The 16,299-nt window shown below is 40.1% G+C and overlaps 1 protein-coding gene across 1 annotated transcript in view; it reads left to right on the plus strand.

Moving 5' to 3' along the window:
- The window catches only part of CLMN (calmin), a 92,704-nt gene extending 81,115 nt beyond the window's left edge, over positions 1-11,589 (plus strand). Inside the window, exons 9-13 of the mRNA XM_034769203.1 lie at positions 922-2,292; positions 3,485-3,666; positions 5,338-5,398; positions 6,565-6,632; positions 8,431-11,589. Of these exons, the coding sequence (XP_034625094.1) occupies positions 922-2,292; positions 3,485-3,666; positions 5,338-5,398; positions 6,565-6,632; positions 8,431-8,584 (1,836 nt within the window). The 3' untranslated portion in view covers positions 8,585-11,589. The remainder of the gene's footprint in view (positions 1-921; positions 2,293-3,484; positions 3,667-5,337; positions 5,399-6,564; positions 6,633-8,430) is intronic.
- The last annotated feature ends 4,710 nt before the right edge of the window (positions 11,590-16,299 follow it).

A 16,299-nucleotide genomic window follows, 5' to 3' on the forward strand; every position in this document is an offset into this window, starting at 1 on the left:
CTCTGGTAGAGGAGTTTGTTGTGGAACAGAGGAAGGGAAATTAAAGGATAGGAGACGTTCAAAGAGCTGAAGAGAATCAGAGCAAAGTAGGAACTGGAGAGATCACATTTAAATCTGTATAAGCAGCCAGATATTTCAGGGCTTATCTGAACCTCAGACCTCTTGAGGTTGGTCATCACTAATTTAAATTACACCTTTTTGGTATGAAAAGGCGATTCCAAGGATGTTTGTTCCCCAGGAGAAGCAGGATGATAGTTTTCTTGTTCTTCCTCAAGTAGCAGATAAAAACACAGCTCTTACACATTCAAGTTACTTTGCTACTAGTTTTCTTCAGATTTATGTTTAATAAAGCCTCCAGTTGCATTATTCAACCTATTTGTGTTTTACAGCATCAATTTTTACGGTTTGTTAATTGTATTTTATGAGTGAGAAAAAAACTCAAATTTCTTCCTACTTTTCAGATAAGCTGCTGAGCTCAGATTGTAAATAAAAAAATCAGACTAGCAGATCAATATGATCTACAGTAGTTAGTGGACTCTTGGGTTTATTTTACTCCAGTTTCTGTACTTAATAAAACAGGTATCCCCAAAAAGGCCGTATGGAGAGGTGAATTGAATTAATGATTGAGAACTGGGATTACGGTGACCAGACAGCAAATGTGAAAAATCGGGACGGGGGTGGGGGGTAGTAGGAGTCTATATAAGATAAAGACCCAAAAATTGGGACTGTCCCTTTAAAATCGGAACATCTGGTCACCCTAACTGGAATCTTCTAATTCTAATCTGACTGTGTCAGGGACTTGCTGTGTGGCCTTGAACAGTTTAACCTCGTTAATTCAGTTTCCTGACTTACAAAATGGGACAATTTGAAAATCTAAAGTGATATGTAAATTACTGTTTAATGCTATATCATCCTTTACAGGAGGATTTTTCGGATCCTGATAAGAAAATCCCAATTGAAGCCACGTATGTCCAAATCAAAGATGCATCTTCAGAACAAGAGGGCAAGATCTTGATATTGAATGAAAATGGAGAACGTATGTACACTGTTAACCATGAAAGGAGCCACTCTCCTCCTACAAAGGTTTGTGTCCGTGATTTGCCCGAGGAACTCCAGTCAGAAATTGCAGATGAAGAACTTAATGACAGATTGAATCAACCACTATCAGATAATTCACAGAGCGTCTCAGAAGAGTCATTGGTTTTGTTGTCTGCAGAAGAACCTCAGAGGCCTACCTCTTTGCAGATTACAGGATCTGTCAGTTTTGAATCCAGTTCCTCTTGGGAAGTTCTTAGTGATAAACTGATTCAGAATGAGAGGAGCATATCTGATGATCAACTGAAACAGAATGATGATCTTTCAGCAACTATTTTGCCTGATCAGAAAAATGCTGTTGACACAGGTGATTCAGAATCATCTTCTAAAGAAGAATTTACTATAAAGATGTCTCCTGAATGCAACAATGAAATTAAGGACTCATTAGTCAACAAAACAGGGGATAGTTGTTCTTTGAGCCCATTATCTCAGACTTCAGATGCACATACAAATGAACCAACAAATCTAGTAGAAAACACTGAACCCATAACTTCAACTTTTCTACAGGAAAATGCTTCCAAAGAAGAGGATATACGTAAATATGTTTTGTGTCTACTAGATGAAGAAATATCTAAAAAACTTCCAGACGGGTATGAACATCCAGAACAATCACCTGTTTTTCAGACAGTACAAGATACCAATTGTTCATCCAAGGATTCTGATCTCAAAGGTCAAATGGAAATATCTTTGTCTTGCAAATCTGAAAATTCAACCCCACCAGTTACAAAAATTCCTGAGAATCTCGATAGTCATAGTGAAGATGGATCTTCAGCTAAAATGTCATCAAATTCTTTGAAAGTTTCTGTAATTCCCCATGATCTTTTCTACTACCCACATTACAATGTTCCCATATCAGCAGTTTTGGAAGCTTTTGCTAAGCCTAGTCCTGCCTCTTATGTTTCAGAAAACAGCTCACCACAGACTTTGCTATCAGTGAATTATTTGCATGAAGGGGAGCCATTGGTACTAAACAATGAAGGAGGCATTCTGGACCCAGGTCTGCAAACCAACCTGAGTGTCTCTCCAGCAGAAATGGTTGTTGAGGACATGGAAGAGGAGAAGGTGGATCCTGACAGTTCCACTAAGTCCTCCTCTGAAAAAGTACAGGCTGCCCGACTAGGAAAGAATATGGAACTCAAGGAAGACGGCAGCATATCCACAAACTCTCAAGATTCTACAAATCCAGAAAATCCTGAGGTACACATCTTGATTTTTAAATTTCAGCCATCTACTAGCTTGTATAAGTTGGCCCCAACACCTTAATTTCACTACAAGACTTTTGAATAATTGTATTAAATACGCTATGTCTAGTCTCTCAAAACATTGTGTACCACTGCCCTCTGCTGGATGGAATGTCAGAATTGGCTCATGTGTGATAATGTTCTCATAACAGCTGCAGGCAATATAATATGAGCCCTAATACTACTACCCAAATGAGACTTTTTCATGGAATACCACTAGCATTTAAAATAACTGTCTAATGTGTCTGTGTAGCTGACACTGTGATCATATTGGCTTATAAACCTTCTGTCATGGGGATGGCTCCTAGGTATTACAGCTGTTGCTGTTAAGGGCCAACGGCATGCTTGCTATACAAAACATACAAGTGAAGACAATTCCTGCCCTAAAGAGTATAAATCTAAGGGCCTGCACTCACACACTTGAGTAACTTTCCTCACACAAGTAGTCATATTAACTTGAATGGGACTAACCACACAAGTAAAGTTAAGGCTTGTACCAGCTATACTGTTATAATTACACTGGTATAGTTAAAGTGATATACCAGTCTAATTCACTATGTGGACACACTTATTCTGGAATAAGAGTGTCTTTTTTCAGTTTAGCTTAAACCCCTTCCAAAATGACATAAGATAAACTGGAAAGGGGCATTTTTATTCTGTAATAAGAGTGTTCACCTGGGGAGTTACACTGGTATAACTACAGCAGTTTAAATTCACACTTTATCGTATTCTGCTAGAACTTTCATGTGAAGACAGACCCTTATATAGATTATCTGAACTAAAACTACTACAGAGTACAGGCTGTTTGCTTTTATCAGAGATGTGTTAGAAAAATCTGAAGTGATCCCTTCCAGGGGCCATGTTGTGCCATTATTTCTTATACAAAATTCCACTTTGAAAGAAACGAGGAGTTTTATTTAAGAACTGGTGGCATGATGTAGCCCTATGTGCCGAATTCAACCTTTAAGCAACAACTTGCTTACTAAGAAGAACTGTTCTTTTCTTATACTGTTCAGTGAGATCTTTATGCATTAAATGCAATTCACTGCTATGGAGCGCAGACTAAACATTAGACATCTGAAAGCTGGGTCATGGCAACGCTGTATTATTTTTGTCATTGTCTAATGGAAAATCTCTCTTTAAAACAGGTCATGGTAGACCAGTTGGAGGATATATCATCAGCAATGTTGAGATCAGAAATAAGCAGTAAAAGGAAGGAAAAAAGGAAAAATGTGATCCAAGCAGAAAACTTTCAGACTTCAGAAACTGGGACTACACAGTTACCTGATAAACCAAAAGAAGAAATCATTGATTATCAGGAGTTTTCCAGGTAATTAATTAACTTTTATGGAGTCTTCAATATGCCTTGATGTAAAACTGTTTTTCAGTAGTATGTTTCTGAACAAATCTCATTTAGCTAGAACATGTTATCCCCACTGGGCTTCTCTATGTTACAGTCACAAACATATTGGGGGAACCAATAACAATGTGACGTCATAACACAACTGGATTTGTCTACACGTGCAAAGCCAAACAGATTCCTAAACATGTTTAACACACAACTGTATTGTACTTATAGTGGAGAGATAACCACGGACACTGTGTGTCCACTGTACTACTTTAATGGTTGATGTCCCATATTATTTCTATACATATATGATTGAAACATTCAGTTAACTCTCACTCCTGTTTCTTTTGAATATTAGTTTAGTTGCAATATTTGAACAAAAATGGATTTGTGCCATTTTGGTGAAGAGTTTAATGAGAGCTGCAATAAACTCAATAGAAATTCACTTCCAGAATCCCATTAACTCAGTTTCTCCAAGCTTCCTATACATTAACCACCATTCTAATACCTTTCATGATAAAATAAGTTCAAAAAAGAAAACAGAGCACAAATGGTAACAGTTTGGGGATCTAGTCTGACTTCAATCTAATGGGGTTTGTTAGGGTTACCATATTTCCACAAGCAAAAAAGAGGACACTGGGGGGGAGGAGCCCCGCCCCTGCCCTGCCCCACCCCCATCCACTCCCTCTCACTTCCCACCCCCTGATCGCCCCCCTCAGAACCCCCAAACCCCACCCCCCTCCCTGTCCCCTGACCAGGGCCGGCTTTAAAGAGCCCAGGAATCGGGCTGCGCTCTGGCCGGGGTCGCAGGGCTTGGGGCCGGGCCGGAGGTGCTCGGCCGGGGTTGGGCCAATGCACTCGGCCAGAACTGGTGTTGGTGCCCCGGGGCCCAACCCGGGCCCGAGCCGCTGGGGCCAGGGCCAGAGCCGCTGGGGCTGCCGGGCACCGCTCCGCCCGGGCCGGAGGGAGCCACTCAGCCAGGGCCGCGCCTCCCCGGAGCTCTCCTCCCCCCCCATCCCAGCTTACCTGCTGCTGCCACCTGCCTGCCCCTGCTTCTTTTCAGACTTCCTGCGAAGATCTGATTCACGGGAAGCGGGGGAGGGGAGGAGCAGGGGGGCAGAGCGTTCAGGGGAGGGGAGGAGGGGGGAAGACAGCTGCGGGGCCGGACGGCGTGGTGGGGCTGCAAGGGATGGGGGGAGCAGGGAAGGGGCTTTGGCTGCAGAGTGGCACTTGGCCGCCGCTTTTCTGTCTATAAATAGCCGACCGGGGGGAAATCCCGGACATTTTTAGATTTTTAGAAATCCTCCTGGACGGCTATTTATAGACCAAAAAGCCGGACATGTCCGGGGAAATCCAGACATATGGTAGCCCTAGGTTTGTGCACCTTCAACACCTATCAAGATATTGCTTTTCAGAAATTATTCAAAGTGGAATGTTGCTAGTTTTTCATATCATGGCCAGATTTTCCAAAGCAGCTTCTGAAATTGCACCTGAACATTTTGTATGCATAAAAACATGAATTTGAATGTGTATTTGAGGTTTTGCATATCTTGAAGATGATGTACATAAAACTGCAGGGGCATTTGTTGAGGTCAAAGCCCCTGTGAAAATTTGCCTCTGTGAACTTAAAGTTTATTTTTATTTACTTTTCAGGGTTAGCTACAGCGACTCCAGTGTTTACCTCCGAAAAAGGATTCCTAATCCCAGTGAAAAGGTTAGTATGTGGAAAAATTTAGTGTCTCCCATTCATTACCTCTAATTATCTCCTAAAATCACAGGCCTAATAAGTGGTAGACTACTAATTATAAAAAGTAATTATATGTGATTGCTAAAACACAACCAAATATAAACCTGTTGATTAAATGAAAGTCATAGAATTTCTGGTTTAAGCACTAAGATATTAGGAATAAAGAAAAGCTTTAAAGGAAAATACAAACAATTTTTAATCAAACCTCGGGTTATTAAGTATATCCACAAAGGAATGTCTAGTCATGCAATTATACAAACTATTTGGGGACTACATTGTAATTTCAATATTTTTGTAGCAGTCAGTGACTTGACATTTCACTTTGGCTGCCATTCTTGCATAGTGAGTTTTCTTTAATTCTACAGTGACACTTTCTGCTATTCAGTAAATAGCAAGGAACATGATGTATGCTCTGTATTTTATGTGCAGTAGCCTCCCAACACCTCATTTATGACCCGTCCTGCACATTGCTGAGCATTTCACAAGTACCTCATAGGATTGGGTTTATTGCCTCAAACTTGCACGGGTTGTTGCATCATGCCACTTGACTAATGGCTCAGTCCTATGCCACTGAAATTAATAGCACAATAGAACACAGTGGTAGACGTGGTTTGTCTTGTTCTCTCAAGAGGTGTTCATTACCTCACTGGGCCCTAGATTGATGTATGTAGCACAGAGAGGCAATAGGTGATGATGCAGCTGCATTCCACCTCTTTGAGCTGGGACTGTGACTCTCCCAAACACAAGGTGAAATCCAGACCTCCTTGAAGTCAATAGGAATTTTGCATTAAATTTCAGTGGAGCCAGGATTTAATGCACACACACTTCATCCATAAAGCTCAGCTACTCAAAGTGTATGCAAGGAACGAGAATGTCACCCACTGTGAATAAAAAATATTGGAAGCAGCAATGTCTGTGGCTGCTTGTGTTTCACTATTGTTGATATCAGACTGAGGTGTTGGATGCAAGGGGAATGTAGTAGAAGCCAGATCTTATTTTGTTGGAGTAAAATTTAGAAAGATTTTTGTACCTAACTTAAAATCAGCTGCTATCTTTGTCGCTGTCTTTGATGCTTGTTTAAAAGCCATTTGACTCTTTTCATTGTGATTTTGTTTATAAATATGTAATTTTAGGAACACGTTAGTGAAAATAAACAGAAGAACACAGACATGGATGAAAGCACAAATCTGTTAATTATCAGGTGGGTAGTGTCTTTTTCATGGCATCCAAGACTTCTAGAATCTTGTACAAGTGTTCTAAAGTGAGATTCAGAATTATTTTGCAGTGGTTGAGACTGATGTATACTTTAGAAAATTATAGGCACTGGCATGGAATAGGATTCAGCACAACTCCTCACAGGTCTGAAGTACAAAATTTGGTAGGTATAGATATATGGCAGATTGTCAACCTTGGCTAGATCTTCTTTGCACATAGCAAGGGAGACTTAGAGCTGTGTTAATTGGGATGCTGAGGATTCCCCTATGAGCCAACAGCATACCACACTTGGTGGAGGGGACATTCCAGGGCAAGGAAAGAATGGGAGAGGGTGGAGTTAAAATGTGATGTGCTCCAATGATCCTGGGCCAGTGGCCCCTAGGAGACTGCTCCAGCCAGTGCATGGCCTTGTCTATCCTGGGACTTTTTTTGCAGGAGTGCAGCTACAGTGTAGATAAGGCCTCTACTTGAGGCCAAAGAGGGTTTTGCATTGACTTGAATGGAACCAGAATTTGGCTCTTAATTAGTGGTCACAGGAGTTAATTACGGAAAACATGCAAAAATGCTATTGGAAAAAGGAGTGTCCAGTTCTCATTTACATGATTGATAGTGCCACATTTTCTGAAAACTGTGTAAACAATGTATCACGTTATGACTGTTTGCAAAACTCTAGCATGAAACTCACTACCTTTGATATCCAGTCAGATTTTCAGTAAGAAGAATGAAAGCAAATCTGCAGAGTTACTCCGAAAACAAAAGAGAACAGGAATATATTTCACTGAAAAACTGGCAAATTTATTCAAAGTTAAAATTTAAAAAGAACCACACTGAAGAAGATGCTGTGTTTACATTAGTAAAATGTGGATGGTTTGCTGTCCCGGGTCATCTTGTGTCATTTAAAATGTGCTCCTGAGGTCTCTCCTGATTTAATTATGGCACTCTGAAGAAGGAAAGCTCTATATAAGTGCCAAGTGGTGGTGGTGATTTTGCATTACAGGACCCAATGAAATCTTCCAGTTTGCAAATGTTGGAGTTGCTCTTGTTAGTCCTTAAATTTCATTTCAGACTTTTGAGAACTTTGACCAAATAGCATCAGAGAATCCACCCACCCTCAAGAAAAGATTTCCAATGTATGCTATCGATGTATAATTAAATTGTTCAAAACCCATCTGGGCAAGAACTTTCAAAATAAATGGCTTCATTACTCCAAGTATTTGAAACCCTTTTCAGAGAGCATTTTCAGAAGTGACTAGTGATTTGTGAGTGCCCATCTTGAGAAACCTGAATAGGATCTGATTTTCAAAAAGTGCTGCGGGTCCACCCTGTGAAAATGAAGTCCCTTTAAGATGTCTCAAGTTGGACACCTAATATCACTAACAATTTTTGATAATCTTAGCTTTGTTTCAATTAAAAATCCATATTTGAACACTGCCCAATATTCATAGGTGTTTACAGTTAGGGGTGGAACCTCAACCGATGTAAATTGGCATAACTCCATTGACTTCAGTGGGAGTTGCACTGATTGACACTACGTGAGAATCAGCCCAAAGTTGTCAGAGGCTTAAAACAGTTGTGTGCATTGGCTCCTAAGAAGTGATACTGCACAACCCCTTGTGTACCTCACAGTTCTGACTCGCTCTCTAGCTGGCTGGACTGTAAGATTAATTGAACTACTGCCTCATAGTTCTTCCCATCTTTCCATCAACAACTTCAGTCAATCCACTGCACGTTTACAGTTGTTTTCCTTCCCCAACCCAACCTCTCTCTCTCATCCATTTTTGCAGGAACAAAAAAGACTTAGAGGCTCCGGAGAATGCTATTCCACCTCCTGAACCTCCATATGTAGAGCAACCCGAGTTATTTTACTTCATTGTTTTCCTCTGGGTGCTGGTCTACTGCCTGTTGCTCCTTCCGCATCTTGTTAGCAACAAATTTTGATTTCTGTGAGTGTGGGAATAATAAAAGACAGTGGCTTGATTTTTTTCATGTGTATGCATATTAATCGGTTCCTTCAGGTGAAGCACAGATAAATATAGGGTCTGGTTTTAAAGGTGATACGAAGATTAGTCTTAACTTACTAATGTGCTATTTATAATGTTGTAGCACATTTTATATTGTGACATTGTGTAGATATATATATAGATATAGATATATGAAAATGGGATGATTTAATATACACAATTTTTGTACATTTGTGCCTTGCTTTATAAAATGCTAAATAAAATTGATAATTATTAGTAGAGACACAGATGATTTAGAGCTCCACTCTTCAAAAATGGTTCTTCAAAAATTGTTCCTCTGGCTACACTTATTTACCTAGGGCCATGTAGCTGTGAAAGAAGGGTAATGTGTGACTTCATGTCAAAGCTTGGTCATCCACATTGGCAGGGCTTGAAATAAACTCTTTTCTGTATTTCCAGTGGAAATACTTTGGTAGAAGAAGCTTAACCTTCCTCCATCAATTATTCTTCCATTGTGTGTTTTGTTTTCAGTTGAAAGGACTTTTCAAACACATGGGAGCAGATTCTGATCTCAGTTGCACCTATAACTTCATTTACTTCAATGGAATTGCATCAGAATTACACCAGTGTAACTGAGATCAAAATTTGGCCCATATTGTTACTGTGTCTTGGCAGAGGAATTGCAAATATAAATCTTGCTATATTTAATAAAAACCTAAAATGCTACTAAAACAAGTTACTCTATTGCACACACGTCTCCTGGGAATAATATGAGAGAACAAATAGTACATGACAGATGTATAGTCATGCTTTACTGGAAGGCACTCAGAATCTGTGGTGATGTGTAAGTTTTTCTGTTGTATATAGATTCTTTGCTCAAGTCTGGAATGAAGGTGAAGGAGAAGCTAATACATTTCCATTAGTGAAATACAAGGAAACATTATTCTGAGCCTCTCATCTTTGTCCTCTCATCTTTGAACATTGTACCCTCTATATTAGCAAATTGGCTGTGAAAAAAAGAAAGATCAAGGTAGCTGCTACCAGAAGAAATTTAAAGGAAGGAAAGGAGAGCCTGGTATAGAGACTTTGATAGAGGATACCTCAGGAAACATTGACATTTCTTCTTTTTATACACCACTGACAAAGAGGCCACCTTCTAAAATATCTTTCAAGGAGCATCTCTCTAAAATAAATGATTAATCATTCACTCCAAAGCAGATTTTTACAGAAGGAAAACATCAGTTGGGATCTCTTGCTTCTTCTGCTGAGTTATCTACTTCCTTGTCCTTTACCATTCAGCCTCTGGAACAGGTGCATCAGTGAATTGCACTTATCAGATCATATGAAGACTCTGCCTTTGAAGACACTAAAACTCATAAAAAACCCAGCTTATCACCTTCTGAGGTGGAGGTGCAACTCAAGAAGATTATAAGCACTGAGATCAATAGGGGAAGAAATGACTACTGGAGAAATAGATCCAGAAAAATGTCGGCAGCCTGTATTACTTCTTTCTGAAAATTTCAAGTACATATGAAGGGACTTCTAGCGCCAGACAAATAGCAACAATCCTGGCTTGCATTTGGTCTTAGTCTTTTGATCAAAAACAGTATAGAAATGGGACAGTAAAAGCATGAAGACGTCAGTGATTTCTTTATAGCGTATACTGAGCTTTTAGCCAGAATGGGAATCAGGGGTATAAGCTTGGGGTCGCCTACTTGGCAATAGCAATAACTTCTACCCATGGTATTTCTGGTGTAGTCATCTGCCACCACAGGCACATTTTGACTTCACGATGCCCTCATGAGGACATGTAATGTTGCTGGTTCTATTTAAACATCCATACATCAGACCACAAAGTGCCTCATAAAAAAAAAAAGAGGTGTTTCATGGGCTTGCACTCAACTTCATTAGAATAAAAAGTATTTATAATAAGAGGCTGTATGTTTAAGATTCCCTTTCAGTACGCTATTTTTAGTGCTCATCTTAAATAAAAGCTCTTTGAAGACAGGACATATATATATGTACTTGAATGTTAAGCACTTCATTTGTACATGCTTCAAAGTTGTTAAAAGGCTTGCTATCTGCTGAGTATTTCCTTCGTTGCACACTGCACTAAATTATTGTATAGGTTCTTGATATTAGCTTGTTATGACCTCTTTCAGTAACACCTCATCTTGGAGGTGCAATTAGGATTAGAAGATAATGCTGCATAGGATGATAGTTTAAACACTTGGGGTGAAATCATGGCCCATTTAAGTCAATAAGAATATTGCCACTGATATCACTAAAGCCAGGATTTCACCCTTGGGCTCTTTCCATCTGTCCGTTATAAGGATCTTCTAGTCCTTTGCCAACATCAGACGAGAGTAGAGATGGGTCCAAGCCATAAATTTGAGAAGCAGATTCAGATCTGGACTTCACCCAAAATTTAAGGGGAAGTAGGTCCAAGGTTTTGGTTCAGGCCTATCTCTAGAAGAGAGATGACAGAATTGAGAAAAGTCTCCGCATATCTGGCACTTCTCTGGAGGAACTCTGGGTGATCCTGGATAAAGTCTCACTGCCTTTGTTAAAAAGGGAAAAAAAGTACCACAAACCAGACACTGAGCTGAGTACACTTTTTGTTGATCAGACAATTGGACGGTAACTGATTTTTGTATTGTGACATTTACTTCATGCAGCTATCCCTGAAGTCTGATGAGTTATTTAATAATTAGTGGCCAAAAGCCGGTGCTGTTGCACGGTTATGGCAAGTGGGCCAACTAATCCATCAGCTGTGCAGTCTCCCTATACAACCAATCAAATTGTTGGATGCAACTTAGCTGTAGTGTAAGGGCAGTGATTGGTTAAGTTACCTCTGATCTCACAATGGACTAGGACTCTTGGCATGGCATAGATACAGTAACTCCTCACTTAACGTCATCCTGGTTAATGTTGTTACGTTGATGATCAATTAGAGAACATGCTTGTTTAAAGTTGCGCAATGCTCCCTTATAATGTTGTTTGGCAGCTGCCTGTTTTGTCCACTGCTTGCAGAAAGAGCAGCCTGTTGGAGCTAGTGGTGGGGGCTTGGAACCAGGGTGGACTTGGCAGCCCCCCATCAGCTCCCCGCTCCCCTAAGTTCCCTGTGTGGCAGCTGCCCAGCAGGCTATCAATTGCCGGCAGTTCAGCTGTCCCTGCCCCCACATCAGCCGTATGCTGCTCCTGCCCTATGCCTTGGAGCTGCTCCCGGGAGCCTTCTGCTTGCTGTGCGGGGGGGGGGGGGGAGGGGAGAAGAAGAGGGCTAATGTCAGGGTGTCCCCCTGCTCCTGCCCCCCGCCTTCCCCATCTACATAGAGCAGAAGGGACACACAACAGGGCTCAGGACGGAGGGAGCTTACTGACAGCAGCTGCTGTATCAACTTACTGATCTACTTAAAAAGGCAATGTACTTAGAGTGGGGTTAGTGTACTTAAAGGGGCAATGCGCATCTCGCTCTCTCACACACACCGGGTGTGTGTCTCTGTCTGCCATGCTGTCTCCCCTCTCCTCCCCTCCATTTGTGCTGCCTTGTAGAGTGTGAGGCTACATTAACAACGTGTTAACTCTTGAGGGCTCAGCCAACTGCTAGTTCATCATTTAGTAGTAAGGCATTCCCTGGGAAATATTCCACCTTCTTCCACCCTCTAACTTCACCACCTCAACCAAGCTTCACAATCATCATTGCTGTGTAAGGTATTAAATTGTTTGTTTAAAACTTATATTGTGTGTGTGTGTGTATAGATATAGATATATCTATATCTATCTATCTACATATATATACACACACAAATATAGTTTTTTGTCCGGTGAAAAAAATTTCCCTGGGACCTAACCCCCCATTTACATTAATTTTTATGAGGAAATTGGATTTGCTTAACATTTTTGCTTAAAGTTGCATTTTTCAGGAACATAACTACAACATTAAGCGAGGAGTTACTGTACATGCCTTACTGTAGCTGTACACTGCACAAATGTAATTTGTGAAGTCAAAATGTCTGAATACTCAAAAAAAATAGACAGTAAGAGGCCACGAATTCCAGTGATGGTTGAACCTGGTGATAGTCTGAACAAGAAAAACTCATAGCCATGCTTGCAGCTGTTTCCATCACTTCGCACTGACTCAAACATTTTAGGTTTCAGTGGCACACACACAATGACAATTTTGGAATCTTCATAGTTAGATAAATATCTTGTGTTGAACTAGTGCCTTTTCTCCCAAAGGATCCCTTTGCAAAACATAATACGAGAATCACTGCACCCACTTCTGAAGTGCAGCCAACTCCGAGGTAGAGCATGGCAGCTGTTTAACACACATAGTAACACTATACAGTAATTTAGGGCAAAAGACTTCACTTCTCTGTAACATTTGGTTAACGCTACAGGGAGACTCCTTCTGTTCATGACAAATTCTTGAATAGATTATTTTATCAGGCTCTTTCTGGTTCTTGCAAGACTCTTGAGCTTCAAGAGAAATCTCTTGGAACTTGGATATAATCTCTTGTTTCCCAAATATTTAGAAAGCTGGCATTGTTATAACAAAGAAACCAAACATCCTCCTCAAAAAACTGATTTCACCAAGAGGAGCTCATTGGATGTCTCAAGGAAATAAACCAAGTCAACCATGAAGATCATTATGATAACTCAGAAACTATATAACTATATAATACAACCTTTAAAATAGATGCTTTACAGCTTTTGTTTTGTGGTGAAACTTGTAGTTAAGGTTGCAAAATAGGTTAAGTGATGACCCACTTTTCCTCACTGTATCCTTAGCTTTTTAAAAAACTCACTTTAGGGGCTGAAATTTTCCATGCATTGCTCAAAACACTGCTCTGATCTAAAGAAATGTAAGTCTGGAATAACTCTATTGATGTCAATGAATTTATTCTGATTTTATACAGATGTAACAGGTGTACAGTGCCCCATTGATTTCAATGGGACTTCACGCAGGCGCAAGAGTTCACCTGCACTGATCCAATTGCAGGACCAAGACCTTAAAGAAATGGGGTCTTTCATAAGTGAGCACTTAGTAATGTAATCTAATATTCAATTAATCTGTGCCAGTTTTAAGGATTTAGGGCTAAATCCTGCCAAAGCATTGAATGTGTCCTATGAAATCTAAGTGTCCTCAACTTCCATTGAAGTCAATAGGACATATTGGCACTCAGTAGCTTGCAAGATCAGAACCTTATGGTGGCTTTAAATCAACTTAAGCACTTACACCATAAGGCAGACTAAGAGCACCTGCCACTTTAAGAGCCAGCTCACCTAGGTCCTTATTCACTTAATAGTCCCATTCACTTCATTGAGTCTCCCAATGTGAACAAGATGATTTATTTGCATGAATAAGAGTTGCAGGATCAGAACCTTAGTCTTTCAAGCAAGTTAATGGAGACTTTTTACCCCCCCCTTCCTCCCGCCCACACGAGAAGAAAAACAGGGAAATTAAATGCAAAAATGTACAAATGCAATATTAAGATTGCACAGTTAATATGGGGTTTCTAAAAGCCCACGAAATGCAGGAGTGAAGATTCCTACAGTACTGATGCTATGTTCCTCACTTTCTGTTCCTCATTTTCTTAAAGGCTAGATTGTGAGATAGGTATTTGGACAGAGGCTATATCTACACTACAAACGCTACCGTGGCACAGTTGCAGAGCTGCAGCTACACCTTTGAGGCACAGTAATGTAGTTGCTTCCTACATCATCAGAAGGGGTTTTTCCATCCATGTAGTCAGTCCACCTCTCTGACCTAGCTGTGTCTGTCCTGGGGATTAGATCAACCTAATTATGGTGCTCAGGATGTGAAATTTTTCACAGCTCTGAGTGACATAGCTACTAGGTTGTTCTAATATTTAAGTGTAGACCAGACTTAAGTGAGGGGCAGCACATGGGCATGTGACCTCTGGAGCAGCTCAGGGGGGAGATTGTGATTTAGAGAGTGTCACTCTCCCTCCTGGTTTCTTCTTCTCCAAGGAGGGAGTTAACTGTGCTGGATCCATACCAGGCATAGCTGTGCCACCTGGTGCATTGGGGATCAGAGCTGTGGTTCCACCTGCCCCATTCCACTTCCTCATTATTCTTTATTTGTTTTATCATGGTGCCTAGAAGCCCTAGGCCGGGCAAGACACAATTGAGATATACACTATACAAACACAGAACTAAAAGACAGTCCTTGCCCATAAGATCTGACAATCTGTCTCCATCTGTGCAGGGTGGAGGAAGTATCCTGATATACAATATCTTGCACGGTACCCCCATTATGTCCCTGCACTGCCATGCGAGCTGGGCCGCAATCTGCCCATGTATTTTATTGCATACATTTATGTGCAATGGGGACAGGTTAGCATTGCTGTAGGAACCTTACATTTTCCATTTCCTAATGTTATTTATTTACTTTGCAACCTTAACACTGCAGGAAAAAGATTTTTTTTTTCTCAAGAAGCAATACTGTGTGTCAGTGATAATGCTACTTCGATGACATCTAATTTGTAATTGTTATAATCCTCTCTTCAATAAGTATACCACTTGCACTATTTTTTTTTTTTTTTGGAACAGCACAAAACTGCCAAAGCTGTACAGTGAAGGAGTGGATCTTTAGGTATTAATTTATGTGGAAAGTATAATCAGAATGCTTAATCCATTTATATTATTTATTTAAACAGAATACGACAATAAGGCATGGGAGGGAAATGGAATCATGCTTCTTATTTTTAGGAACCTTGGATGATCCCTTTACTCTCAAGGGCTAAAGCCATGTTCATTTCTTGAGTGACCACCAAAGCATTGTTCTTTCACTCTGAAGTCTTTGTCAGGAAAAGTGTCCTTCCTCTTCAGTAGAATTTCTGCTGCCCCCTTTCCAGGCAATGGTTATTGCTGGTAAAAAAAAAAAAAAAAAAAAAAGAAACACTAGGCTTATGTTAGCAATAGCTATCTCTGCTTAAGGGACATGAAATCACCCTTTAAGTAGTGGTTATTATATTTTTAACTTCTATATGAGAAGGAAATAAAATGTCACTAACAGCCTGATTTGTGGTTTTACTGCTGGGGAATGGGAAACAAATTCACCTCTCGAGAATACAAAAACATGCCCATTCAACAAGGACCAGATTCCAATAACCTTGCTCATGTTCTGAGATACCTTACTCCACAAATAGCCTCATTAGTTTCAGTGGGACTTCTTGTAAATTCTTCTTGTAAATTGTTTTGTGTTTGTACAGGGCCTAGCACAATGAGGTCTTGGTGCATGACTGGGGCTCCTCGGTGCTATGGTAACAAATAAATATTAATAATGTCTGGTTAGGTACCCTCAAAACAATTAAGGATGGAGAATCTCATCTCGATGACTAAATGCTGCCCATCCTTAGAAATCAGTGATCCAGTCTCTTCACTTTTTTTTTTTTTTTTGAAACATGGAGTAATGTATTACTTTTGTTTAGTCAAACTCTTCTGTTTTTAATTATAAGGATCATACCATCTTCTTTCATTTGTGATCTCATTATAATTGACTTAACGGACCATAACTTAACTGGTGCTTCAGGTATGCTAACACTTTCAGCTATGTTATTCTTACCTGTAAAATGCAGATGAATTACTGTACTTTTGTTACTGTTTTTCAGTTTAAATTTTAATATGTAAAGTGCTAGGTTACTGAAGGAGTTAGAGGGAGTTTTG

This window comes from Trachemys scripta, chromosome 4 (genome assembly GCF_013100865.1).
Source record: "Trachemys scripta elegans isolate TJP31775 chromosome 4, CAS_Tse_1.0, whole genome shotgun sequence".
NCBI classification, from domain to species: domain Eukaryota; kingdom Metazoa; phylum Chordata; order Testudines; family Emydidae; genus Trachemys; species Trachemys scripta.